The sequence below is a fragment of the Cryptomeria japonica genome, chromosome 7 (assembly GCF_030272615.1).
Source record: "Cryptomeria japonica chromosome 7, Sugi_1.0, whole genome shotgun sequence".
In the NCBI taxonomy this organism is placed as follows: Eukaryota; Viridiplantae; Streptophyta; class Pinopsida; order Cupressales; family Cupressaceae; genus Cryptomeria; species Cryptomeria japonica.
In genome coordinates this window covers 337,971,582-337,998,352 of record NC_081411.1, presented here as the reverse complement: position 1 = coordinate 337,998,352, position 26,771 = coordinate 337,971,582, and the positions used below count along the sequence as shown (strand labels likewise).

General features: G+C 38.4%; 1 protein-coding gene across 1 annotated transcript in view; it reads left to right on the top strand.

The window, feature by feature from the left end:
- LOC131039079 (uncharacterized) overlaps window positions 1-26,771 on the top strand; it is a 155,229-nt gene that overhangs the window by 67,552 nt on the left and 60,906 nt on the right. Inside the window, exons 7-8 of the mRNA XM_057971727.2 lie at window positions 19,811-20,176; window positions 20,366-20,431. Coding sequence (XP_057827710.2) covers window positions 19,811-20,176; window positions 20,366-20,431 — 432 coding nt within the window. The remainder of the gene's footprint in view (window positions 1-19,810; window positions 20,177-20,365; window positions 20,432-26,771) is intronic.

Genomic DNA, 26,771 nt, shown 5'->3' with positions numbered 1-26,771 from the left:
CAAAAGCTCTCAAAATCGGCTTAGAGGCTGAAAATGTAATAGGAGGTTAAATTTGTGCACTTAGCCTATTTAAGCCGAGTGAAAATCAAGGATGTATAAGTTCGTGATATCATCAAAATGCCAAAAATATCAAAAGAAAGAGGCTTATGAAATCGGCTTGTAAGCCGAGAGGGTTAGGATAAGCTTAAAATGTGCAATTGAATTTATCAGGCCAAAATGAAGTAAAAGACCAAGTTCTTTAAGCCAATAAGGTCCAGAATCACGTCGTGCCCTCTTCCAAGCCAAAAATAAGTAGAAGAAAAGTCGCGCAGTAGGGTTTTCTTGCTAAGCCGGAGAATCATTCAAGATTCAAAGTCTCCTTTCAGCCCAAAAATAAGTAGAAGAGAGATTGCGCTAGTCTTTGCATTCACCAAAAACCAAAGCAAATAAAATCTCCAAGTTCACGAAGGGTTTTCTTTTTGACCGAAAGTCACTCAAAGGATTGCATCGTGCAAATTGGCTTATGTAGCCGAAGTTTGTGGCAAAAGGATGAAAGAAAGGTCGAGCAAAATAGTGTTCCAGGCCGAAAGGGTGAAGAAAATGTGAAGACAAGTTCGTCATATATCTCCAAGTTCACAAAGGGTTTTCTTATTGACCGAAAAGCATTCAGAGCTCCAAGCGCATAATCTCCCTCATCTAGCCGACGTAGGAAGAGAGCCGAGGGTTACCTTCTAAGGGCACCCAAGACAAGCTCTTCGCTGCCAGGTAAGTTTGAATTTCTCCTTCAAAGGGTTAAAATTGTGCAAAGTAATCATGTTATTTACCCTAGGGTTAAAGTACGAATTAAAAATTCAAATTAATTTTAAAAACTTAGCACCCAAGATATAATCAGCATTCAATTGTAAAAAATCGACCCTTCCAGCTGGAATTTGAGACTTAGACAAATTTAGGAATCCTGGCACAGTTACACTCACATAAACTCGTCTTTAGGAAATTGCGAGCGCATAATCATCTTTTCAAAATGCGCATTCAAAATGATTAGCACAAGCAAGATTGAAAACTTAAACACTTAAGTCGCACAAATCAATAGCATCTGCAACCTTTTTATCGTCAGCAACATAGGAAATCACATTTTGAAAATCTGATCAAACCAACTAACTAAACTGACTGATTTTCAAATTCAAATTGCATTTAGTCCCCAGCGTAGAATTCAAATTGTTTAAAAGGCCTATTTCAAAACATTTTCAAATATTAAGTTGTCTGGCTGTTTAAAAAGCCTATTTCAAAACATTTTCGAATATTAAGTTGTCTGGCTGTTTAAACAATTTTTTTATTGCTAACGCCGTCTTTGGGCACTACTATCCTATATTTTCACATTAAAACCTGTTTCGTAATCCGTGTCCGGGTGTGTAGGATAAATGCCTAAGCAGGCAACAACATCTTCAAAGGCACCCGACGCACTAGAAGCATTGCAGACCTCCAAAGTTGATATCCCTCGTAAGCTCGAGAAAATGAAATATCAATATCAGGGAGGAGTAATCAAAGAGTCAAAAGTCCAAAGTATTTGGGACAATATAGGGGATACAGACCTCGGGCACATAGACATTTAGGACTTCAGAAACAGGGTGTACTCTCCCAATGCATATGGCAAACCCAGATGGATGTTGGAGAGTGGTATTGCTTAGGCTGCTGGTTTCTCATCGACCGTGCAAAATTATGAGCTTGTGGTTGAAGCCGCTAGGCATTACTAGCCTGAAACCAGATTAGTGGTGGTGAGAGGGATGGTAATGGCTGACTTCACACCTGAGGCTATTGGAGAAACATTTGATATTCCGCTTCTTGAGCGCGCCACTGCAGTAACCATTGACAAAGCCCAACTCGCTTATGACATGAATCCCGGTAAGTGCAAAACACTGATAAATGAAGAATGGTTTAAAGAAAGAAAAGCCTCGAGCACTAGGATTGGCGAAAAGACCCGCTGAAGCGAGTTCAACAATGAATAGGGGACATGGTTACCTTGCTTAGCCAAGTCATGGGACTTCCCCACTCCAACCTATTTGAGGAATGGATGTTCTATATTACCAAGAAAGTCTTCAGTGGGAAGGCTAAGTTTGACTGGGCTCAAATCATCAGCGACAACATTCATACACAGCTGGTTGAGCTTGAGGAGAAAAAGTACTTCACCATGACCTCCTACTTAGTCTATGTGTTTGCTCGGCATCAGCCGCTATCGGGATTGATAAAAAAGGGTGAGATTGGGAACGAGCCAAATTAGGTGAAAGTGTATGATTGCTACCCTCAGCTGCATTACTATAACATAGCTCAGAGAGAGAAAAACAACATTGCGTATGCAATTGGTCTGTATGAGCGTGTAAATGACGCATTTACAATGCGCATGGTCAGATTAATGTAAGGGGGGCTGCGCATAAGATTATCAAAGAAGGCTATCACACTGATTCCAAAGTACGGTACGTGGTTCATTCAGTTCCCTAGATTCTCCTACATTAGAATATTAGGCTTTGAGGGAACTCTGTATCGGCTTCCTCGTTACCCATCAGACAGATTAGTCCTCATGAAGGTTGCAAGACAGGCACACCCAACAGGTAGCATACTCAGGGACAAAAAGAAGTCGGGATTCACATTCCTAATGATCATAGGCAACCTTGATGTGCACTTCAAGAATTCTGTGCAAGCCGAGGAATCATTTGACGAGCTGACATCATATTGCTTGCAGGAGCACTTCCCCAGGAAGTACTTTGATCTTGCTGGATTGGGAGAGAAGGCCTATGGCAGGCATTACAGGGCTAAGGCGTCCAGAGAGCACTACTGGAGCAATTGTTCAGATGACTTTGAGGTTTGCCGACGGGAATACTCAAGATTGAGTGTTCAACAATTGCGAATTTACGAGTATCGCCAGGTCCCAGATCAGGTAACAGACTATGGGAACTGCTTGCAAGTTTAGGAGTATGAGGTAGTCAAAGACCTCCCGCAGCCACTCATTGGGCTTAGGACCCAATCACGGACTTTGAGGCCGTCATGGAGGGTCCAAGAAGATACACAGACAACTGGCTAGCCCAACAGATAGAGAGGCTAACCCATGAGCGAACCCAATTTACCTATAATATGATGGGTAGTCTAGATTCCCAGTCTTCAGAAGACGAGGGAACATCAAGCGTGCCAAGGGAGTAGGTTGAAAAACTTGAAAAGAAAAGAAAGAAGGCAAGGGCCAGTAAGAGAACCCGGACATCAAAAAGGACAAGAAGGGAGAAGATACCAATCAGAAGGCCAAAAGTTACTACCTCATCCAGGGATCCCAGTTTGGATGATGATGTAGTTGAGCTTGATCATCTACCAACTCCACCTCACAAAATGATCCAATTGCATCAGAGGCGAATGATCCGTAGATGCAAAGTGAGCATGAAATAGAAACACGGATCATTGGTTTGGAGAGACCTGAAAATCAGGTCGAAGATGGAGAGATTGTGCCAGATCAAGGGACTGACAAACAAGAGCCCATGCAAGGGAGCAAACATGAGTTGTAGCAGGAGGAAGGTGGCAACAAGGATGACACCACTGTTGAGGGAGAAAAAGAAGAAGATAGAACCCAAGAACCCAGTAGAACTGAGGAGCAGCCACTACTAGAAGCTACACATCAATTGCTCAATGATGTGGGAGAAAACTCAAGGGTGAGTAAAGGACCGGATACTGCACCCAATCCTCCTATGTCCGATCAGTTACGGATAGGCAGTGAATCAACTGAGGCATCCAAAGAGCAAAGTGGGGATTTGGTAGTCACATCAGGATAGCCCATCCCTCACGACTGGTTGATAGCCCAGGCACATCTGAAAGCGGCTATCAAGTCACCAATTAACATGGAGGACATCTTCTCTCGCAGAGGAGAAATAAAAGCCAAAGGAAAGAAAAAGCCAAGAACTTACTCTAGGATCACCAAGGATGAGCAAAGGAATCGGGCGATTCATATTCGTGCCCCACCTATAGACAAACCAACAGATTAGGTTGCATTAGCCGACTATAGCATCACAACCATCCCGATAGGGAGAGCAACCAAAGAGAAGGAGAGAGAAGAATTCAAAGATTCTGTGCAGAATGTGCTTAGGCAGCTAGATGAAAAAACCGTTGAAAGGGATATGTATCAAGCTCGTGTTGAGCAAGTTGAGGGATACATAGACCACCTGTTAAGACCGCTGCAACGTACTGTTGAGTCCCATATTCCTCCACTCAAGCAGCTATCAAGTCACCAATTAACCTGGAGGACATCTTATCTCGCAGAGGAGAAATAAAAGCCAAAGGAAAGAAAAAGCCAAGAACTTACTCTAGGATCACCAAGGATGAGCAAAGGAATCGGGTGAAACATATTCGTGCCCCACCTATAAACAAACCAACAGATCAGGTTGCATTAGCCGACTATAGCATCACATCCATCCCGATAGGGAGAGCAACCAAAGAGAAGGAGAGAGAAGAATTCAAAGATTCTATGCAGAATGTGCTTAGGCAGCTAGATGAAAACACCGTTGAAAGGGATATGTATCGAGCTTGTGCTGAGCACGCTGAGGGATACATAGACCACTTGTTAAGACCGCTGCAACGTACTGCTGAGTCCCATATTCCTCCACTCGCGTTGGCACAAAAAACTACAGCCAAGGTAGTCAGATAATGGATCCAAGGCATTAAGGCAAGAGGAAAGAGAATCATCGATGATGTATTTGAAGTAACACTCAAAATACATTCAACCCGACTAAAGATGGTGGAGGTAGAAAAGGAGCATGCCAAAATCTAGGAGACGATTGGCATGGCCCAACCACTCATGAGGGCTCTCTTCTGGACTCACACTCAGATTCCCACACTGCATACTATCCTGGATCCTCATGACATCAACACTTTCAAGGAATGGTATTGGATTACCTGCATGAAGATGGACATGGCGGACATCGTCAGAAAAACTCAGGAGGAGTGCGAGGACTTGTCTGGTATTGAGAGCACTGGTGAAGATATCCTTCAGGCATTGGTCACTGAATGGAAGGATAGAATGGGAGATGACGATGTAGTGTCACGATGGAATCGCAGGTTGAGGGCCGATAAAACTACATACTCTGCGGAAGACATAAAATGCATCAGCAGGCTGCACGCAGATATACTGCGTTTTGAGGATCATCAATCAGATTGGCGCGAGCGGCTGAGGATAGTCTACACTCATCTGGAGGGCATGTGGTTCAAAATGCGTAATCCTCCTATTCCTTCTAATAAGGAATTGTTCTTGGTTTGCATGAGGTTTCAAGAATATGTTCAGGAAGAGCGCGTGGCGAACTGGGACATCTGGAAAGGGTACTTGTGTGAGGAGATTGAATTTTTGGTGAAAGAATCTGCCTCGGGAAAGGAAAAAGTGCTTTCTTAAAAAAATATATGTTTATTTTAAATTCCAAATGCACTTTTCCAAGTTAAACTTCTTTTCAACTACCCAAAGTCATTGCAGTTTTTGAGCTCCATGCAAGTGCACTTTTTGGGGAGCAACTTTATGTTGGGTAGTTATTAGTTAGTTGGTAGTTGGTAGGGGATATTTTGTTCCTTATTAATTGGTATGGGCAGCCATACTTTGTAAGATGAATTTGGGCCACTTGTAAGATTAGATCTTGGCCATTCATCCATTTTTGAAAATCTATATAAGGGATGGTTTCTCCCTCATTTTGTAAGTCGTCAATAGGATCAAAATGTTGAAAAAGATGTTAAATTTGTTAAAATGATCCTATGTGTCAAATTGCCTTAGCTTGGCAATTTTATATTTCTAAGTGTTGAAGTTGCAACTTGCCTTAAAATTTGAACGAAAAATGATGAAAATGTGGCAAATTGATGCAAATTTTGTGTGAACATGCCAAAAGTTCCTATAGGGTTCGTTTTTCCATTCCTAGGAGGTGAAATGAACCCAAAAATGCACAAAGTCTTGATGGACTTATATTTTCCACCCTTCAAATCTTGGGAAAATTCATAAAGTTCCAATGGAAATATAATTTCCACTGCATAAATTGATGAAATTGGGTAAATGTGGGCTTTTAAAGTATGCAAATTAACTAAGTCCCGATGGAAAACATTTTTCCAGTGAGCAGTTAAGTCATAAATCACAAAGTCCTGATGAAAGGTGTTTTTCCACTGAGCAATAAAGATGAAAATCATGAAAGTCCCGATGGAGGTTGTTTTTCCACTCCATTTTGAGCATGAAGGTATCAATTTAATGTTAAGGATCATGAAAGTCCTTATGGAGGTCGAATTTCCACTCTAGGACTAAGTTTACATGCAAATGAAAGTGATAATGTGGAAAGTCTCGATGACTAGAGAATTTCCACTCAGGACAAAACTATGGAAATGAAGAGTCCTGATGGAGGTTGTTTTTCCATTGGGTTCACAAAGGGGAAAATGCATGAGGAATTAAGAGTCTAGATGACCTACAATTTTCCACTTGATGAAAAATGATCGAGACAATGCAAAAATAATGTGATTTGAGTGTTTTGATGGAGGTTGATTCTTCACTTGGGGCAAATTTACAAAGGTTTGACCAAAAGTATGAGTCTTGATGGACATCGATTTTCCACTTGAGGTATAGTTACCAGGTGATGGCTGAATTTCATTTAAAAATAAAGTCCCAATGGCCATCAGTTTTCTACAAAGAGGCTGGAAATCAACATAACATGAGAATTTTTAGGGACAAATTAGTCCTGATGAGGAGTGATTTTCCACCATTCCATTTTGTGGACAAAACAAGGAAAAAATAAGGTCAATTTAAATGTCCCCATGAATATCGATTTTTCACCTTGCTGAAGGTAACATGTTATTTATCCTACATTTGCCATGTGGTGATGATGAAAGGTGACTTGCTAAATAAAAGCACAGGCCAACAAGTAATAAAATATTATTAAGTGGCTTATTAGACTCCAAGTGAGCTGCAAGAAAGGAATGTTGAGATCGCCTAGGGTGTTGAAGGAGATTGTGCCACCATTGAAAAAGGTATTGCGCCCCCATTGGAAGTATTTTGCAGCATTACTAAAGGCGCCATTGCTGGCTGAGACCACCATTATCAGCCATTGTCCAAGGGAAAAATGTATCACTTCCAGTCACACCAAACACAAATTGCATGAACCACATGAATTGTGCCATGAAAGGGGATGATTTCCAGCTGATATAACATGATTTCTAGCTTATGTTTCAGACCTTTGTACTCAGAAATCAGACCTGAGACAGCGAACTGGGTTGCAATGCCATTCATTTTCTGAGTTTTGGAAGGATGTTTTCAGACTTACACATTAAAATCAGACCGATCCTGTCTGAAAATCAGATTTCTTTTATGTGAATTTTCCAAATTTTGATCCAAACATTTGTATTTTCCAGAATTATTTTTCATAACTTTGAATTTCAGATTTTAAAAAGCTAATAAGTCTGAAAATCCTTTAAAAATCAGAACTTAGTCAATTCTGGAAAATTAATTATTAGAGTTATCTTTGCAAATTTATTGACTTCTAGCTTCGTATAGGTACCATGTCAAAGGCGGGGATAGCTACAAGAAAGACTCAGCTGAAGAATGTGCTTGAAATGGAAGAAGGTTGGAGACACTAACATCAAGTACTTGGATAGGAAGAGGATGAAACGAAGGATGTACGGAACGAAGAACCAACTACCCTCTCCCTTAGTAGTCAACATAATGAAGAGTGGAATCTACCACGCAGCTGGTTTCCAACCATCAATACAATGCAATGAGCTCTTGGTTGAGTGTGTAAGGCACTACGATCCACAGTCAAGAACAATCTGAACGCCTAAGGGGTTGTGTTGATGTGTATTTTGTACACGACCAAACACAGAATAAAATACCTAAAGTTACCTTATCCTCTCTTGAGCAAAGTTTCCCGACTGCTGAAGATCTTGCCGAAGGATCAGTCGAGGCAACTCCAAGGTTCTTGTATGTAGGTTCTCTACTCGTGGATAAGCTCTCTGTGGTATGATGTGATTTTGCTGGAATCACAAGGGGACTTACACTTGATGACTAAACGTCTGATTTGCTTTGAATATTGCTGGAACACAGGATTTCACTAGCCTAGATTTTTTGAAAAAAAGGAAAAAAGGATGAGGGCGAGGGAAGGATCTAATTTTGACACTAAGAATGTAGGAGCAATGATTGATCTTTGATGAAATTCTAACTAAGTCTTGTTTTGACATCCCAGGACCATCTCCACAAGATTAGTGCGATCTTCGGAGGAAAGCTTTGTGATGTTCAGATCATCGTTACAGGCATAGACACCATCGGGCTGATGCATATCAGTGAAGAAGCGACAATTGAAGTTAAGCTTAAGCTGAATGATTCCAGTTGACTACACAAGGCAAGTCTGCAATCAACAAACTGCTAGTAGTATGGATATACAAATTTCACCATCAATCAGACACATTTCTTCCACTCATCTAATAACATGAAATCAAATCTGAGAAGTATAGAGACCATGCAAATTGTTGAATCGACCCACAGATTTCACCATTTCTTCAATGAAGTTTTACAAGCCTTTTACAACGACATCTTGGCAACAATCTTTGCCTTCTCTTTCTATTCTACTCTAACTGCTATTCTATTTGCTATTAATCATTAGCTATTCTAACCTTTATGAACTGACTATTAACCTTCTAGCCATTAATGACTAACTATTAGCCTTTACAAATGAGGAGCCAAGGCTTATATAGCGCTCACAATACAATTCAATGGCCCAGATCAATTTGAGATCAATGGCTGAGATTTTACAATAAAAACCCTAATTAGGGTTTGTTACAACAAACTCAATTCTGGCCAATGAAATAATTGCATTATTTGGACACATGTCTTCTCTGGAATATTCGACCAATGGATAACCGGGGTAAGTACATCAAAGTTTGTTTCATCTTTGATGAGTCAGGTACATTGAATCTGGATACGCTGAGGTGGACCAATCCGACTGGAGGAGTGATGATTGGGATGCCACCTTGTCTGACACTTGTAACTTGGTAGATGCTCAATTTGATGATGTTGAGAAGCTAACTTTAATTAACTCTTTTGAAACTGTCTGCTTCTTCAACGAACCCTTGCTTTAACCTCCTTTGTCTTTGATGTGCAGGATGGATGGTGTACCTTTCCTTGGAATGCTGGATTGGAAGATGTCGTCCTTGATGATGCTAGACTGGAGAAGGTCGTCCCTGATGATGTTGGACCGGAGAAGGTCGTCCTTGTTGATGCTGGACTGGAGAAGGTCGTCCTTGTCTTGGCCTGGTCTTCTTTCAACTACAAGACAAACCAAAAGATGATTAAGGACACATAATAAATTCATTTCAACATAGTATTTTACACCTTAAATCATCAACAAGAAGACATCAAAATGAAGTTTGTTCAAGATTCATTCTAGGGACAGGCTCTATAAGAATTTCGCCCTGGACCCTCTGGAAGGGTCAGGAGCGAAATTAGCATTCCTGGCTCAAATTGTTCTCACTTTGCAACCGTACTTGCTTAGAGACATGCCTAAGGATGCCCTCATTCTCAACCAACACCAATCTTGATGCAAATTTGGGGCAAAAGAGAGGTTTTTAAGAATTTCGCTCTGAACCCTTTGGAAGGGTCAGGAGCGAAATTCAGCTTTTAGGACAAAATCTATCATGTTTCCACTCCAAAATACCTTCCAAGGAAAGCACACACTAGTTTTCCTTCCTCCAGAGCCCAGGGATCCACGCCTTGACCTCTATCATGAGCAATTTGAGTGAAATTGGGAATTTCGCTTTGGACCCTCTGGAATGGTCAAGAGCGAAATTCCTGTTTTAGGCTTATTCCTCCATCTTCTTCACTTTCAATTTATCTTGCAAGGCTTAACTAACCTCCATCCAGTCTTTTCATGCCTTAGGAATCAAAATCCTATCTTGACACAAAGGGGAAATAGTGATTTTGATGAATTTCGCTCTGGACCCTTTGGAAGGGTCAGGAGCGAAATTCACTTTTTGCTTGCCCATTCACACCCAATTTGACTTTGTTCACTTCATTTCATCTGGATTCCCTCACATGGAATCCACTTCCCAACTTGGCAACATTGGTTTGATCTCCACAAGGCCTAAAAAGTCAAATTCGCTAAAAAAACTAGCCAGAGATAGGACCTATCCAGAATTTTGCTCTGGACCCTTTGGAAGGGTCAGGAGTGAATTTCTTGTTTTGAGCTCATTTCCTCATATTTGATGACTTTTGGCAATTCAAGGACATGCCCAAGGATACCTTTAATCTTGATCCACACTAGACTTGGCATAAAATTGAGGGAAAAGATAGGTTTTGCACAATTTCGCCCTGGACCCTCTGGAAGGGTCAGGAGCGAATTTCTTCCTCTAGCCCACAATCATCATTTTTGGAGACAACAATCAATTCAAGGGCAATCTCAAGGGCATCCCTCACCTTGGTCGAGGCATGGCTTGGCACAAATTTGAAAGGAATAGGTGGATTTTAGGATTTTCGCTCTCGACCCTTTGGAAGGGTTAGGAGCGAATATCTTGTTTTAGGCTTATTCCTCCATCTTTTCAACTTGAATCCACCTCAAAAGGCAAGAAAACCAATCCTGACACTCATCCAAGCTACAAAAACCCAAGTTTGACTTGATTCTGCTAGGAAAATAAGTGATTTTAGGAATTTCGCTCTGGACCCTTTGGAAGGGTCAGGAGTGAAATTCACTATTTGGCTCAATTCCTTCAATTTTGATAATCATTAGCAATTTGGAATCATTCCTAAGGACTTCCACCACAATTCACCTTAGTCTGCACTAGGCTTGGCACATTATTGGGAAAAAAGGTAGTTTTGAGAAAATTCGCCCTGGACCCTCTGGAAGGGTCAGGAGCGAATTTCTTAATTTAGGCTTATTCCTCCATCATTTCAAGTTGAATTCACCTCAAAAGGCTAGAAAACACTTCTCCTCTCACATCCAACTCAAGCTTGACTTGATTTTGCAAGAGAAAATAGGTGGTTGAAGAATTTTCGCTCTGAACCCTTTGGAAGGGTCAGGAGCGATTTTCCAATTTTGACCCAATTCCTTCAAACTTGATAATTTTTGGCGATTTGAAGCCATCCTTAAGGCCTTCTTTAATCATGATCCACACTATATTTGGCATGAAACTAAGGGAAAAGATAGGTTTTGCACAATTTCGCCTTGGACCATCTGGAAGGGTCAGGAGCGAATTTCCCTTTCTAGACCAAAATCATCATTCTTTCAATCCCAATCTTCTTTGCAAGGCAAAATCTCCTCTCTCTTCGCCCTATGAACAAGGTCTAAGCTCAAGCAAGGTTAAAAATATAGGCTTGTAAGGAATTTCGCTTTGGACCCTTTGGAAGGGTCAGGAACTAATTTTCCTTCCTTGGCTAAAACACTCATTCCTCAACTCTTTCAAATGTCCTTAAAGATTTCAATATGCCCATTCTCTCTTTCAACATGCCTTGGACATCAAAATTGGGTCAAACAAGGAAGGAAATGCATCTTAGGTAAATTTTCTCTTTGGACCCTTTGGAAGGGTCAGGAGCAAAAATCTCATTCTAGGCTTGATATTTCATCTTTTATTGCTTTCCATCATTTCTCAAGGCAAGAATATGTCTATCCCTCCATCATCATGCCTTGGACACTAAGAACTTGGCCTAACAAGGAAGACAATGAGGTCCATGAAGATTTTCGCTCTGGACCCTTTGGAAGGGTTAGGAGCGAAAATCATGTTTTGAGCTTGATTTTTCTTTCTCCAACGCTTTCAAACATTTCAAATGGCAAAAGATGTCCATCCTTCCTTTCAAGATGCCTTGCAAATCAAAATTTGGTCAAACTAGGGAGGAAATGAGGTCTAAGAAGATTTTCGCTCTAGACCCTTTGGAAGTTTCAGGAGTGAAAATCATTTTTTAGGCTTGATTGTTCATATTTCAAACTTCAATTTTCTCATGGAGGCAAATATAGATCGTTTCCATCAAAGGAGCAAGGTTTCAAGCCCAAACAAGGTAGCAAATGAGGTTTGTAAGGAATTTCGCTCTGGACCCTTTGGAAGGGTCAGGAGTGAAATTCTCTTTTGGGCTAAAATCTTGATCTTCCAAATCATCCCACTCCCTCTCAAGGCAAGAACATACTAATTCCTCCATCATGCCAACGCCTAGCCAAAACAAGGAAGAAAACAAGAGATATAAGGATTTTCGCTCTGGACCCTTTGGAAGGGTCAGGAGCGAAAATCATGTTTTGAGCTTGATTCTTGACTTTTCCAACTCCAATCCTCTTTGAGAGGCAAACATAGATCCTTTCTCTTGCATCTCCACCAAGATCTTGACTTTGGCTAGAGGGAAAATGAGTGCTTTCAAGAATTTCGCTCTGGACCCTTTGGAAGGGTCAGGAGCGAAATTCACTTTTTAGGCTAGAATCCTTCATTTTTTTAACCTCCAATCCTCTCTAGAAGGTAGCTAACATCATTATTCACCCAAGGGACAAGGTTTGTGGTCTAAGCAAGGTCAAAAAATAGGTGTGTAAGGAATTTCGCTCTGGAACCTTTGGAAGGGTCAGGGGCGAAATTCACCCTCCTGGACAAAATCCTCTCTCTTCAACGCTTCAAACATTCTCAAAGGCAAAAAACATGTCCAATCTCCCTTTCATCATGTCTTGAATGTCAAAATTTGGTCAAACAAGGAAGGGAATGAGGTCTAGGAAGATTTTCGCTCTGGACCCTTTGGAAGGGTCAACAGCGAAAATCTTAGTTTATGCTTGATCACTCACTTTTCCAACTCCAAACTACCTCAAGAAGCCAACTTAGATCATTTTCTACCTAAGGAACAAGGATTGGATCCCAAACAAGGTAGCCAAAAGAGGTTTATAGTGAATTTCGCTCTGGACCCTTTGGAAGGGTCAGGAGCGAAAATCATCCTTGGGCTCAAATCCTGACTTCATTTTCACATTTCCTCATTCAAACAAGCGTTTTTATCTTCATTCAAGCCTAGGAATGCGTTAGTTCTAGGTTTTGGTTAAAGTAGAATGTCTTATGGAGAATTTCGCTCTGGACCCTTTGGAAGGGTCAGGAGCGAAATTCGCTTTGGACCCTTTGAAAGGGTCAGGAGCAAAATTTGACATTTTGGTCTCTTCATTAGGATCATTTTATGGAATATAACATTTAAGTATAAGTGACATTTCTTATACTTTAAGTTATATTCCATATATACTGTCAGGATGTTTGAGAGTGGTTTTGGACCTCCAGGAGTTATATTGCAAAATCTAGTTTTTGGAGGATTCTTCAGTTTTCCAGACAGTCAAATTTCAGGATCAGGACATTCCAGACTTAGCCAAATTTCAGGGCATTTGAAGATCAGGATGACATTCCAGACTTCATCACTCACCAACTTGACCTAACTCGGACCTTCAAAGAGGATATTCACTCACCAAGCTTCATTGACCTCCTCAAACTCAAACAAGACACAATTAGCAACGAGAGCAAACCCAAGCCCTAAGGAAGACTATCAAAGAAACCCTAATTCTGGGGCCCCACAGACTCAACCTAGTTCAAGCAGAGCCTGCTATCCAGGTGATCCCCCTGGCGACACTCGAAAAGCAAATGCTAACAGACAAAACTCTAAAACCTAGAAAGAAAAACCCCACAAAGCGAAAAAAGAAGGGGTCCCCATTTGCAATGGGGCAATGTGTGAATACGTCACAACAGGTTGGTGCTTGCATATCTTGCCGAGGAGTCAGTAAGAGAGGTGTTTGGGATTCCTAGCCACCAAAGCATGCAAGCAATAACTAAGGAGGATGCCGACGATATGTTCGAGAAAGGATCATATGTATGTATGACACTCATCAATAATGAGTGGGTCCTTGAAACAAGGCGTCACCATTCCAAGTTACCTAAGAGACTCTTAAGTTCAGATTTCAAAGTAGTATAGTGATACGATATTTCTACTCGATAGGATCATGGGAATACCTCAAAGAGCTTTATTTGAAACATGGATGTTTTATTTCATTGAGGAAATATCTGCTGGAACAGTGATATAAGTTGGGAAAAGATTATAAGTGATAACTTAGATATCTAGTTGAGGAATTTGGAGAGAACGAAGTCTTTCTACATGACTTCTTACCTAGTCTACATGCTAGCAAGACACATCGTATACAAAGGACTAATGTCAATGGCGAAGTTGGGAACAAGCTAGGACAATATAGGGTGTATGAATGCTATCCACAACTCCACCTACATGAGAAAGAATAGTATAGAAGGGTGAATGATACATTCACCATGTACCTCACGTGGTTACTATAAGGTGGAGTACATTAGAGGTTGTCCAAGGAGGCAATGCCATTAGTATAAAACTATGGATCATGGTTTATTTAGTTGGCTATCTTTACATACCTAAGGGTTCAAGGATTCACCTCCGAACCATACAAGCTTCCTAGGTATTCGATTGACAAGATGGTGTTGCTTGAGGTAGTGAGGCAGCTATTGGAGTTTGTTTGCGTTCAGAAAGAGAAGCATAGGCAAGGTATTACTTATCCTATCACCCTTGGGAAAATGATGGAGATATGTCCCATTGCAGTAGCAACATATACAGTTAATGAAGAACTAGAATTCTTCCATCTTGGAATATACAAGGCAAGGAACCGCTTTGATCCATTCTAGAGGATTTTTACAACTAAAGGAGAAAAGTTTACACACAAGATTGACATCGAGGACTACTGGGCAAATCTTATAGATGAGTTTAGAGTTAAGAGAAAGATGTGGTCTCGAATGTTAGTGAATTTCATGAGGAAGTGTAACTTCTTCTTGATTCCTGATCAAGTGAAAGATGATGAGAATCATATCCATCCTCAATATGGGAAGGGGAAAGACAAGTCGGTTCCATCACTTGATTGGTCACAGCCCGAAGTAGTGGACTTGAGCATTTTGATGAGGGAAGTGAATGATTGCTCTAGAGAATGGGTAGACAAGAAGATAAACAAGCTAAGGAGGCAAATACCACCTTGACCTATGAGAAAATGAAGAGTGGGGAGTCTTGTCTCAATGATGACGAGAGAACTACAAGTGATGTGAGAGCAAACAATGACGAGGAAAGTCAAGCTCCTAAGAGAAGAAAGGGTATGTTTGGAGGAACACAAGCGAAGGGTAAGGAGATTGCTAGTCAGGAATCCAAACATAAGAAGCATAAGTCTGGCACTCCTTAGTCTACCATGAGCTCTTCGTTTGTCAAGGAGAATAATATGCCAGAAGAAGACAGTGATTCCGAACAAGGTTCTGATACGGAGATCCTATCGGATAATGATCAAGATGAACGTGCATCAACCCAATCAACACCACATGAAGATGAAGAACAACGACCAAGATCTCCAACCATTCAGCTTCAGGTCCATTTAGGCGATGATGTGATGGATCTTAGTAAGAAGGGAGAAAAAGATGAGGTAGTTTCTGCCTTGAAAGGACCTCATGATGATCATCAGCTCGAGGATGGAATGGAAATTTCCACAATTCTTGAGTGGTTGATGAATAGTATGGAAAAGAAGAAAGTTATAGAGGTGCAGCCCGTTGAAGATATAGATGACTTCTCAGCCTGGATTGGTAAGGCTAAAGAAAAGAAGGTGAAAAAGTTCTCTAAAATTACTAGAGATGATTTAGGATCACACATTTTGCAAGTGGCTTCCCCAACAGTTGATAAGCCTAGAGATGTGATCACTCCCATTGACTATCAAGTTACAACAATTGACCTTGGACCATCCATAAAACAACAAGAGTTTCGGGAGTTGAATGATTGTGCCAAGGCTATTGAGGCACGATTAAATAGAGTTGAAGAGAAGGAGGAAATGTTAGAAATGGAGAATAGGAAACTCAAGGAATACATTGAGGGGTTGAATCCCCTAAGGCATGAGTATTCTACATTTGTTTCACTCATTGCTATTGCCCAAGGATCACCTAATGATCATGAGGCAATGAGGAGTGCATACTAGGAGGTTGGAAAATGTATAGAAAATATTTCGAAGCAAGCAAATGACTTCCTAGTCCTAGTTCGTCCAAGCCTATGATAGAACAATGCTGCTCATAAGAAGAATACAATGCTTAGAGGGAGTATGGGAAGAGTCCAACTAGTGTAAGACAAGAATATTCCTTGCCTCAAGGTGTTGAAGCGGATTCCTACATTCACATTATTCCAAGAGGGAGTAATTCAAGAGGGAAATGTATATGATTTCCATGGATGGTATTGTTCTTTGGCGATGAAGAAGTCAATGTTTGATCATGCGAAGGATGAGTGCATGGAGATGGAAGGATCAATTTTAGAGATACAATCGAAGATCCTCACTTCAATTGAGGAATTATTGGGACATGATGTCCACACTTCTAGCACCTTGAATTTGGAAGGATTGAAAGAAAAGATGGAGTTTTTTACTTTCAAGGGCTAGAGTCTATCATGAAGAATCAATTAGTTGATTTGGTTTCCCTCAAGATCTTCATCCGCTATTTGCAAAAGCATACATTAGATTGGGATAACATTTTCGATGCTTGTTCAGATGCCTTGGATGTGATTGAATTGCTATAGGATGATTTGCCAAGTGTCACAATGGAGGAGCTCAATTTGGTCATGTCTAGATTTGTTGAATATGTAACCAGAGAGAGGGACGGAGGAAGGAATCTTCTAGAGGACAACTTGCTTGATGACTAGGCTTAATTTCGTTGGACCTCATTCCTCAAGTTTTGTGATATGGATAAGATTCCATTTTTTGATAGAAAGCCTAATTAGGGATGTGTTGGCATGATCTTGGCCCTTGATTCTAAATGAATCCTGGCTATTCATTTAATTTTGAGATTCTATATAAACCCCTTCTCTCATTTGTAAAGGAGAGATTTTGAGAATTGTCACTTAGATGCTACCAAAATTGAATTGAATCATTGAACTTGGGCGATTTTTATGAAATCTTGGAGTATTGTGTGGAGTTGTTCATTGTATGACAAAACCAAGCCTAGTTGAATTTCATAGAGTCATTCACCATCTCTCACATTCTAGGATTAAAATAGGATTAGAATAGAATTCCTAAACCCTTTCCTTTTGCATTTTATTTTAAAACCTTTGTTAGAAATAAGATCAAGTGCTCATTTTGCTAAATCATAAGTCATTTCACAACCGTGGCAAAATACTTCTATTCATGAAGGCTTGAGAACAATTGTGTAAGTCCCTTTCTGCATAGAGCATATCACATAAGCCATTGAGTTACCCACACGTCATGACCTAACATTAGGAACCTTGGAGTCGTCTTGGTTGATCATATATTTAGCATCTGATGTGATTTTGTTCAAGAGAGGGTAAAATACTTTGGTATTTTATTCTATGTTAGAGGTGTCTAATAAGCACATCAACAGGTTGTTAGTCCATTAGCCATAATATGAACACTTCAATAAACAATAATCATGAAGATAAGAAATTATATGATATTCTCTCTTTGCATATGATGACTAAATTGAATTATCTCAGCATAATTATCCTCAAATCACAATTTGATAACATAATTTAAAATGTGTAGCAAAGTATTTAACTTATAATTATTTTAAAATAACATAAATATACCTGTCCAAAATGGGGTGTGACAAAAATAATGCAAATATGGGCACCTAAATCTATAAATATGTCCTAGAGAGAAGGCACTTTAGGATCTAGAAAATCCATATTATGCAGATAGTAGCATGAATTTAGCAAGCTTTAGGTGCATTTAACAAATGCCACTATCTCATAGACAAAGGTAGAGAAGTTAAAATAGCTATGGTACTTCTTCAGAAAGTCAAGATCAATAATAATGAAAGTACTCAAGTATGCAGGCATGTGGGGTAGCAAACAGACCCAAATCTGCCCCTCATCAGAAGTACAATTCAATGAGATTCCTCCATGTATGGCATTATATCTCATCAATCTTCTCCATGGGAAATTGCCAATCTTTATTTATTCCTACAAATCTCAAAATTTTTGTGTTATCAAATCTCTAAATTCCTCTAAAATTAATGGGAACAATCACATCAATCTCATTCTAATGGAAATTTTCAACATAGTCAAGACTCTGAAGGGAAGTAAGAAGAGGGCTAGGAGCCAATCATCAATTAGCAAAGGCTCTTACACTTACAGAAAATTTTCCCATGGCAGTTTGCCTTTTGCACATGGACTGTACACCTAGAGAAACAGACGAAAGGAATTGAATCATAAAGCAAAAAGTTTGAATTGAATTCTGATATCTTTCCAATCCATAGAATAGGGAACTGGCAGCAAGCATCAGCAGTACCGCACTTTTTGATCAGGTCTATTTCTCTATCAGTTATATGCAAGCCCCATTTTAAAATAAACTCTAATTCAGGTTCGAAAGATAGTGGCTGACACACCAGGGTTTTAAGGAGATGGTGGACCAATGGCAGAAGTGTGCATTAAAATAAAGGTTCATGAGTTGTATAGGTTTCCAGGCAAACTCCTGTACCTAAAATATCATTTTGAAGAATTAAGACAAGAAAGGATTTGGGAACGTTTTACTCCAATCCATCCAAACCATTACCGAACTTGCTGCTGTGCAAAGAAAAATTAGAATTTCAGGACTCTCTTATGCCTGAAACATACAGTAACACAACTTCATCTAAGAATTTGCTAATATACTCAAGTTGGAAGGGCAGAATTGAAGGTGAAGATCAAGGGAACAATATTTAAAGCAAAGGGATTTGTACACACAATATTTCAGTAAATCTGTTTAAATAGACAGCATATAAACAACATTCAACCGATGGGAAGTTCATAACGGAAAAGTCATCCATAGTGCTGATGACATTGGTTTATGCTATAGCTTTCTTTAATGATATTCCTATGAGACATCAGCAACTTTCGGAAGGACAATGCCTCAATGGAAATTAGTTCAAAGGATCTCCAAGGTAATAGAAAGGGAGAATTCTAGCATATTAAGGTCTTCCAGTTTAAAAGAAATCAAACATATACTCTTTTGCTTCCAGTCAGATAAAGTTCCCTAGCGTAATGAATTTCAACCATGTTTTATCAGTATTCTCTGGATCAAATCAAATATGCTATTATGCTCACTCCATTTTAAATGGGAAAGGACCATTGAAAAGTCCTATTTATTTGTTTTAAGAAAAGAAAAGAAAAAAACTTATACAAAAAACATTCTTATGAGACCATTAAGATCATAAGTCAACAATGGTTCATAATGCTCAAGGAATGGAATTATTTATATGAATATCTGTAATGTTTAGGTATCCTGGGCAGATGCGACCAATTCAGTATGTGCAGAATCAGAGAGAACTCCTTGAGTCCTTCTTTAATAAATGACAAGGGTAAGATTGGCCATGATTTCCTTGTTGATCCTAACAGTCACCAATATATAGTAACTCGATATTTAATTAACCGCACACATTACATACTAGTTTGTATTACAAGATACAATGCCATATGTCTTATTTATTTAATCATAATAACAATGTATATAAATTTCCTGCTTACACTTCTGTTATTGATGGACATAAATGCAGTTTTATCTTTTTTTTGTTTCAGTGGTAATGAAGCTATGAAGATATACAAATAGATAATTTTCCTGCTTATATTTTTGTTATATATGGACATCAATATAGTTTTATTTTCTTTCTTTTAACAGTGACGATACTACGAAGATATAAAAATGTGATAATGATTTTCTACTTATACATATCAAAATGGCGATGTATGATAGCATGATCTAATAGGTCTGTGGATCATTTGTGTTTGCATCTTGCAACCATTATAGACGTTTTTTCTTGTGCTGAACTTGATGGTTTTTGTTTGTAGGTTTGCATAGATCCTGATTTTAGATCAACAAGACTATCCTTGGTTGATCGTGGCTTTGTATATGCAATTTCTCATGTTAGAGGAGGGGGTGAGATGGGTCGGAAGTGGTATGAAGATGGAAAGCTCTTAAAGAAAAGGAACACTTTCACTGATTTTATTGCTTGTGCTGAATATTTATTAATGCAGAAGTATGGTTCAAAGGACAAGTTATGCATTGATGGAAGAAGTGCAGGAGGCTTACTTATTGGCACAGTTTTAAATATGAGACCGGATTTATTTAAAGCAGCTATGGCAGGAGTGCCTTTTGTAGATGTTGTTACAACGATGCTAGATCCTAGCATTCCACTGACAACTTCTGAGTGGGAGGTAAATTCTTGCTAACACATTTCTTGTTAACATAGGAGATAAGTTGATAAACAAGAATATGTGGAAAAAACACCTTTGATAATTTTATTTACTTTGTTTATTCTAGAACTGTCTAAAATCTACATATATCTATTATTGCAAAAATTCCAACAACTAAAAATACTTTGAATTATTTGCAACATATTGCAGGAGTGGGGTGATCCACGGAAAGAGGAGTTCTACTTTTACATGAAGTCTTATTCTCCAATTGACAATGTGAGAACTTGTAATTAACTCAATTGTCATGTCTTCTTTTGTGTAATATGCATTTAGTTATAAAGTTACATCCCACTCTTTTTAAGTTTATTACTATCATACTAGTTATATTTTTTATTCAATTTTAATAGCACTTTTCTAATGAAAAATTGATTTGATTTGACAGTAGAAATGGATGGTTTTGTGCCATACTTCTATTTGTATGGTAATGTATCACCATTACTAATAGGATTATAAAATGCAAAAGTCATCAAGACAGATCTAAACATAGAAGCAACATGAAGAAAATGTAATGGATAAAAGACCTTAGTGAACACATTGGTAAGGATGGTCAGGGACACATTTGTTGTGATTCACATTGCCCTAGCTAAGGTTGTATAGTGTTTGTGTTGCACAAATGTATTGATTCTTTTGACATAGGCAACAACATAAATCATGGGTGTTAATTTGTCTAACATAGGAGGTTAGAAATTATTATGCATGAAATGATACTGCATTGTTTTCTTATTTTAGATGCATAGTGGGAGAAGTTTGGTGTTGAGGTGCCAAACCTTTAGAGGATTGCCATATGTGTTTTGAGCCAATCATGCAACACTCTAGGATGTGAGTGCTATTGGAGTATGCTTGAGCACATATATTTTAAGAGGCACAATGGATTGTTGGTGCAAAGGTTGAAGGATTTTGTTTATGTTAATTACAACCATTGCTTCTGTTAGAAGAATTTTTGGGTTTTGATTTACTTTCCATACATTAAAGGAGGTTTATCTACAACCAGATTGAATCAACAAGGATAAGGACTTGTGTATATTGACAATGACCATCCATGGTTTGATTAGGTTGATCTATCAGTAGGGGCGATAGCCATTATGGAAGAGGCAGAGAGAACGATTAGATCCGTTGGATGTTGCTGAGACATGCAAATATCATAGCAGCAGCAACATTGAGGCCATCTATGAGGTATGAGCATATGACCCACAATAGAGCTATTGGTGTTGGGCTAAGTTGCCAAATTAGGATTGGAATCAAAATGGGTACAATATGTCATAGTTGAACTACTCGCCAAAACCAAAAAGTCGCTAAGGCCCACAAAAAAGCTTGGCAAAAATTTGGTGAAAACTCAACAAAAACTTGGCAAAACCTTGGGAACTTAAAAAATTGCTTAAATTTACTTAGAAATGCATTTTTTTTGCAAAATTCAATTAGGAGATGCATCCAATGAGTCAATAAATGAGAATACAAAATAAACAAGCTAAGTCTAGATATATTTAATTGATTTAAATGCAAAGTGGGTACAAAATCACATCCTCATGAGGAATGCTGATGGATGGAAGCAAAATAGTAAATAGTTTTTGAAAACTAAAAGTAAATACATCAATGCAATTACACCTTGCTCTTCCCAGCTCTAGTAAAAACTAGGGGAGAGGTAGAACTAGAGGGTCTAGTCCTAGAAGTCTGTTTTGGATGTGCCTCCTCGCTTGGTATGACTGGCTCAGGCTGTGATTGGATCTCCATCGTGGTTTTAGCTTTGCCTCTAGCTTCTCTTGGCACTGGCAATGACTCCTCATTATCCTCATCCTCAATGTCATCTAATGTGAATCCAAAATTCACCCTCCTCCTCCATAGCCCGTCTCTCCAAATCATAGATGTCATCCTCAGTAAACAATGGAGGCTGGTCCTATAATGTCCAATCATTGTAAGGATCTATATCATCCAAATCAATTGGACCAACTGGTGCTTCCTCTACCTTCCTTATGTGCAACCAAAGATTATATTGCACAAAGACAAGGTTATTGAGGTGCTTTTGAGCTAACTTGCTCCTCTTCTTCGTGTGGATGGCCTTGAACAAGCTCCAATTGCGCTCACAACAGGATGAACTACAAGGCTAACATAAGATTCTGGGGGCAATTTTTTTGAGATTTGGGGTATTTCCACCCCAACTTTGCCACCAAGCATCTACAAAATAAACTATTGAAAAGTTAGAAAGCAAAGTGAAAAGTGAAAACATATTTAATCAAATTATCAATTACTTTAGACTCCAAAATCCAAATGGCAAATATTATACCTGGGGTTTGAGCGGTTGTTCCTCTCTTGGCCAGCTCTGAAGAGAATAGCTTACCCCTTGCTTCCTCATTATTTTGGAGTTCAGCCACAACGAGGTCTCTCATCTCAACCTCAAGTATCATCCTTTGAATGCATGTAGTGAGTCACTCCATGCCCTCTCCATTAGGATCTGAGTAAGAATCCTTGAACTTAAAACGAGGTTTGAGGTAGTACCCTGTTGCATGAATGGGTTGGTGGAGCTGATTGTTCCACCTCTTATAAATAATTTCTCAGATGGGATCAAATTTGAGTCTATCCCCCTCGTGTAGTAATTTTTGATAGACTCTTTGGCCCTATGCATGGCCTTCTAAACATAACCCATTGGGTTATGATCCCCATCTACCGAGCGGAGAACTCTAACCAAGGGCTCTGACACCTACAATTGAAAAATTCAAATTACAAAAAGATTAATTATTGAAGTTACAAATTAATAATGAGACTTGAATCAAGAATAATTAAATATTCAAGTTTTGAAGTTACGTTAACAATCTCTGCAACGCTTTGTGCAAATAGCTTGTCGAACTATGCATGCAACACCCTCTCTTTCAGGCTCTTTGAATAAAGTGAGTCTAGCCATGCTTGACTCACAAACATTTGTTTCAAAGCCGTCAATGCACCAAGAATGCTTTGCAACGTCAAGAAAATCAGTGCAAACCTTGTGACACCCACTCTTACCAAATCTTTCCGTGAGGTGTGCTCTCTCATCAAGTGAAGAACCCAAGGGTGACTTTAAATATATTTTGTGATCCTCCTTGCATCTTCTACAACTGGTGTCACCTAATCAAGTTTTCCTATGTCCTCCAAAAGAAGGTCAAGGACATGTGTTGCACAATGTGTCCAAAAAAGAGTGGGGTGCCTATCTTGGAGGATTCTACGTACTACCACATATGCTGCTGCATTATTTGTGATTTTTCCACCACATTCTCAACTCCCACCTCCATGACAATTTGCTCCAACATTAGAGCCAAAGTTTCAGCATTTTTCACCTTGTTAGAGGCATTCACCGATTTCAAGAACACCACATTGTTTTTGCAAGCAACCAAAAAATTAATTATGGTGCGCAGTTTTTGCCATCTGTCCACCCATTGAAAAGAATAGTGCAACCATGTTTTTTCCATTCTTTTCTTTGATCCTCCACCACTTCTTTTGCTCTATCAACTGCATTTGGGAGTTTAACATGCTTAAATTTAACTGAAACATTTAAACATAATGTAACTTGCTGAAACAAAAATAGCTGTTAACAAATATAGCCGTTAACATGATCAAATACAACTAGCATATAAATGAAGAGATTTTTTTATTTTATGAGATAACAATATCAAAAAGTAATTACATTGATCTAACCAAACATAAACGTAAGCTATGAAATTAAATAACATTGCATTAATTGAAAGAGAGATGGTTTAGAAGGTACATTACATCTGATGCTAACATTCTGAACTTCATAACTTTATCAAGATACCAGTGAGGAGGGAAAGTATCATCAAGGTGCTTTTCCGCCCAACCATGGACTATCTAGTCCCCCGTGTCATATCCAACTGGATTGGCCCTACCCTTCGCAGGGAGGTAACGGGAAGTGGAACTCAATGCCATTTGAGACTTGGTGTTAGGACCTACACGCATTAGTCGGTCATACACTAAGGGTAACTCCCTACTAGTATGCCGCTCTTGACTAGAGAGGTATCTGGTACTAATGATTAGACAGTTGCATGCATTACGTAGCACCACCTTGGCCAAGGTTTAAAACTGCAAGCACGAATTAATGCGTTGTCAATGATCACACCCTTCTCAGCATGGATTTAAGGTCAAATGGGTTTGAGTGAACTCATATAGGAACTATGACCGCATGTATGTTTAACTTTCATTTGTTATCAGCTCTAGTACTCTTAAAGTGACCTGTTTATTTCTTTAAGATCACATTGATTACTGATGGTTCAACTAAATCCCTGGCATGGGAAAATAGGGGGCATAAGAGCTGCCGACTGTACGTCCAACTCATAAGTATGGATTATATAACTGTGCCTGACATGTTTCCGCTGTCCTGGCATCTTGAGAGTAATCTCTCAATAGTAATGCTATCTGCAGTGAAGTACAACGGTGCCCTTCTACCCTCTTTCTTCCTAGGCTAGGGTCTTAGTTAATTTCATTAACTAGAGATGGTAATCTCAATTAGAAAGATCGTGTGATTCTGCTGTTTGATGTTATTTTAGTCTTAGGTAAATCTGAAATGCTCATTTAAGAGGTAAGGAATCTTCTTATTTCAGTCAAGGAAAGAGCACCCTTTCTAACTGAGAGGTGAGGTTATAGATCTTTACTAGTTTACTCTGCTGATTATCAGTTATTAACCATGCTGATATATGCTTATCAGTACATGTTAAATTTCATATACAAGGTTATACCTATACAAATACCTTCACATACCCGTTAAGTATTATCAGTTATAAACCATACTGATATATACTTAGTGGTATATGTCAATGTACATGTACAAGTATACACAATTACCCTTACCTTCACAAAAACGTAAAGTATATATCAGATACCGCAGATTTAGGCTAATTTTCTTAAAGCAAACGTAACAACCAGTTCGTATGCAGAGGTTTTGTAATAATTTACTTAAGTTTTCACAAAGGCTGCTGCTACAGTTAAGTTTCCTAATAGAGAGGATATAAATTTTACAACCAAACATTGATATAATACAGAGCCAGTAGTTCTATTAAAGAACTCAGATTAATTATAAATGCCGACAAATTTTCATGAAGAAAAAGAGGTCCTGCTGTTAAGAAGGAGCTAACAGCAGGGTCATAGCAGAAATAAAGATGTAAATTCCTTGTAATTTGCAAACTTTTCAAACCCTTACCCAAAATCAGGTGTACAGGTTCTTAAATTCTTTTTCTCTCTTTCTAAATCAGATTTAAAGAGAGAGAATAGTAATTCTCAGATGTACAGGTATTTATACATATTTATTTATATATATATCTCTATATATACAAATACATACGTATATATACCCATACATCTTCTCATGGAATAGAAAAAAATACAGTCAAAACTATATTAACCCTCTTCTTTTGTTTAAGAGCAGTTTACAAAGAATAAGAGTATCTTCCTACTCTAACTGTATATAATAAATGGAAATAACAACAACTGCATGTAATGTCCCCTACTAGGATTTGGTCTAACTAAACCATAATTAATCTACTTTCAAATGCTTACAACTTAAACTAACTTGATCAAGAGTCAAGGCTATCTTAACATGAAAACAAATCTGAGACATTCTTTCTTTAGTCGACCAAGTACTAGATAATTTAATCTTATTCTGATTCATTTATAAATCATTTACATTTATTAAATTACCAGTTTTATGAATTATTATATATTATTATAGAGTCGTTACTAAAAGATACTACATTAATTATATTTATTGTATTAATATTTGTTATTATATCAGTATCCCTATTTATAACCCTTATATTATTCCTTATTGTGATTGGAGTATATATATATATATATATATATAATAATGTTACCAATAATTTATATATTTGCTAATAACCTATTAAATTTGTATTCATTTTACTAATTGTATTAACAGTCTTTTATTATATTAACAACCTCATGTTGTGTTAACAGTATTTTATTTTATTAACAGAATCATGTGTGTTAATAGTATTTTATTTTACAGCATCATGTGTGTTAACATTATTTTATTATATCAGTACTTGTATTAGACTGTGAACAGCCCCTATTATCATATTAATGAAATGCTATATTCTAACCAGTAAATAAATATTAAACAGTTCCCTACGTATTATCACAGATTTATACTTACCGTGGCAACTGTGATGGTTGCTGGTGAAAGTCTTACCTTTCTTTTCTTTCTTTTTCCCTATTCTCTTTTATTATCTCCCGTGTGTCTCTTATCTTATTTTCCTCTGTGTGTGTTATATGCCTGTAACTAGACAACAGTTCTGATCTGAATTGATAATAATTTCATTTTTATAAGCACCATTATATTCCCTTATTTTTTTCTTCCTCCTCCGATGTATATCTTTTTGACCTTTTGTGAAGGAAGACGTCTCTTCATTGAGAGTCACATCCATTCTTAATAAGCACAAACGAATTGATTGATTCATGCTCCTTTACCATAATCAGTGGCCTATTAATTTTAACGCTGCTAACACAACCTATTCTTGCCCATCGATTTGATTAAACATGGTATTAAATAATGCTTGTTGCT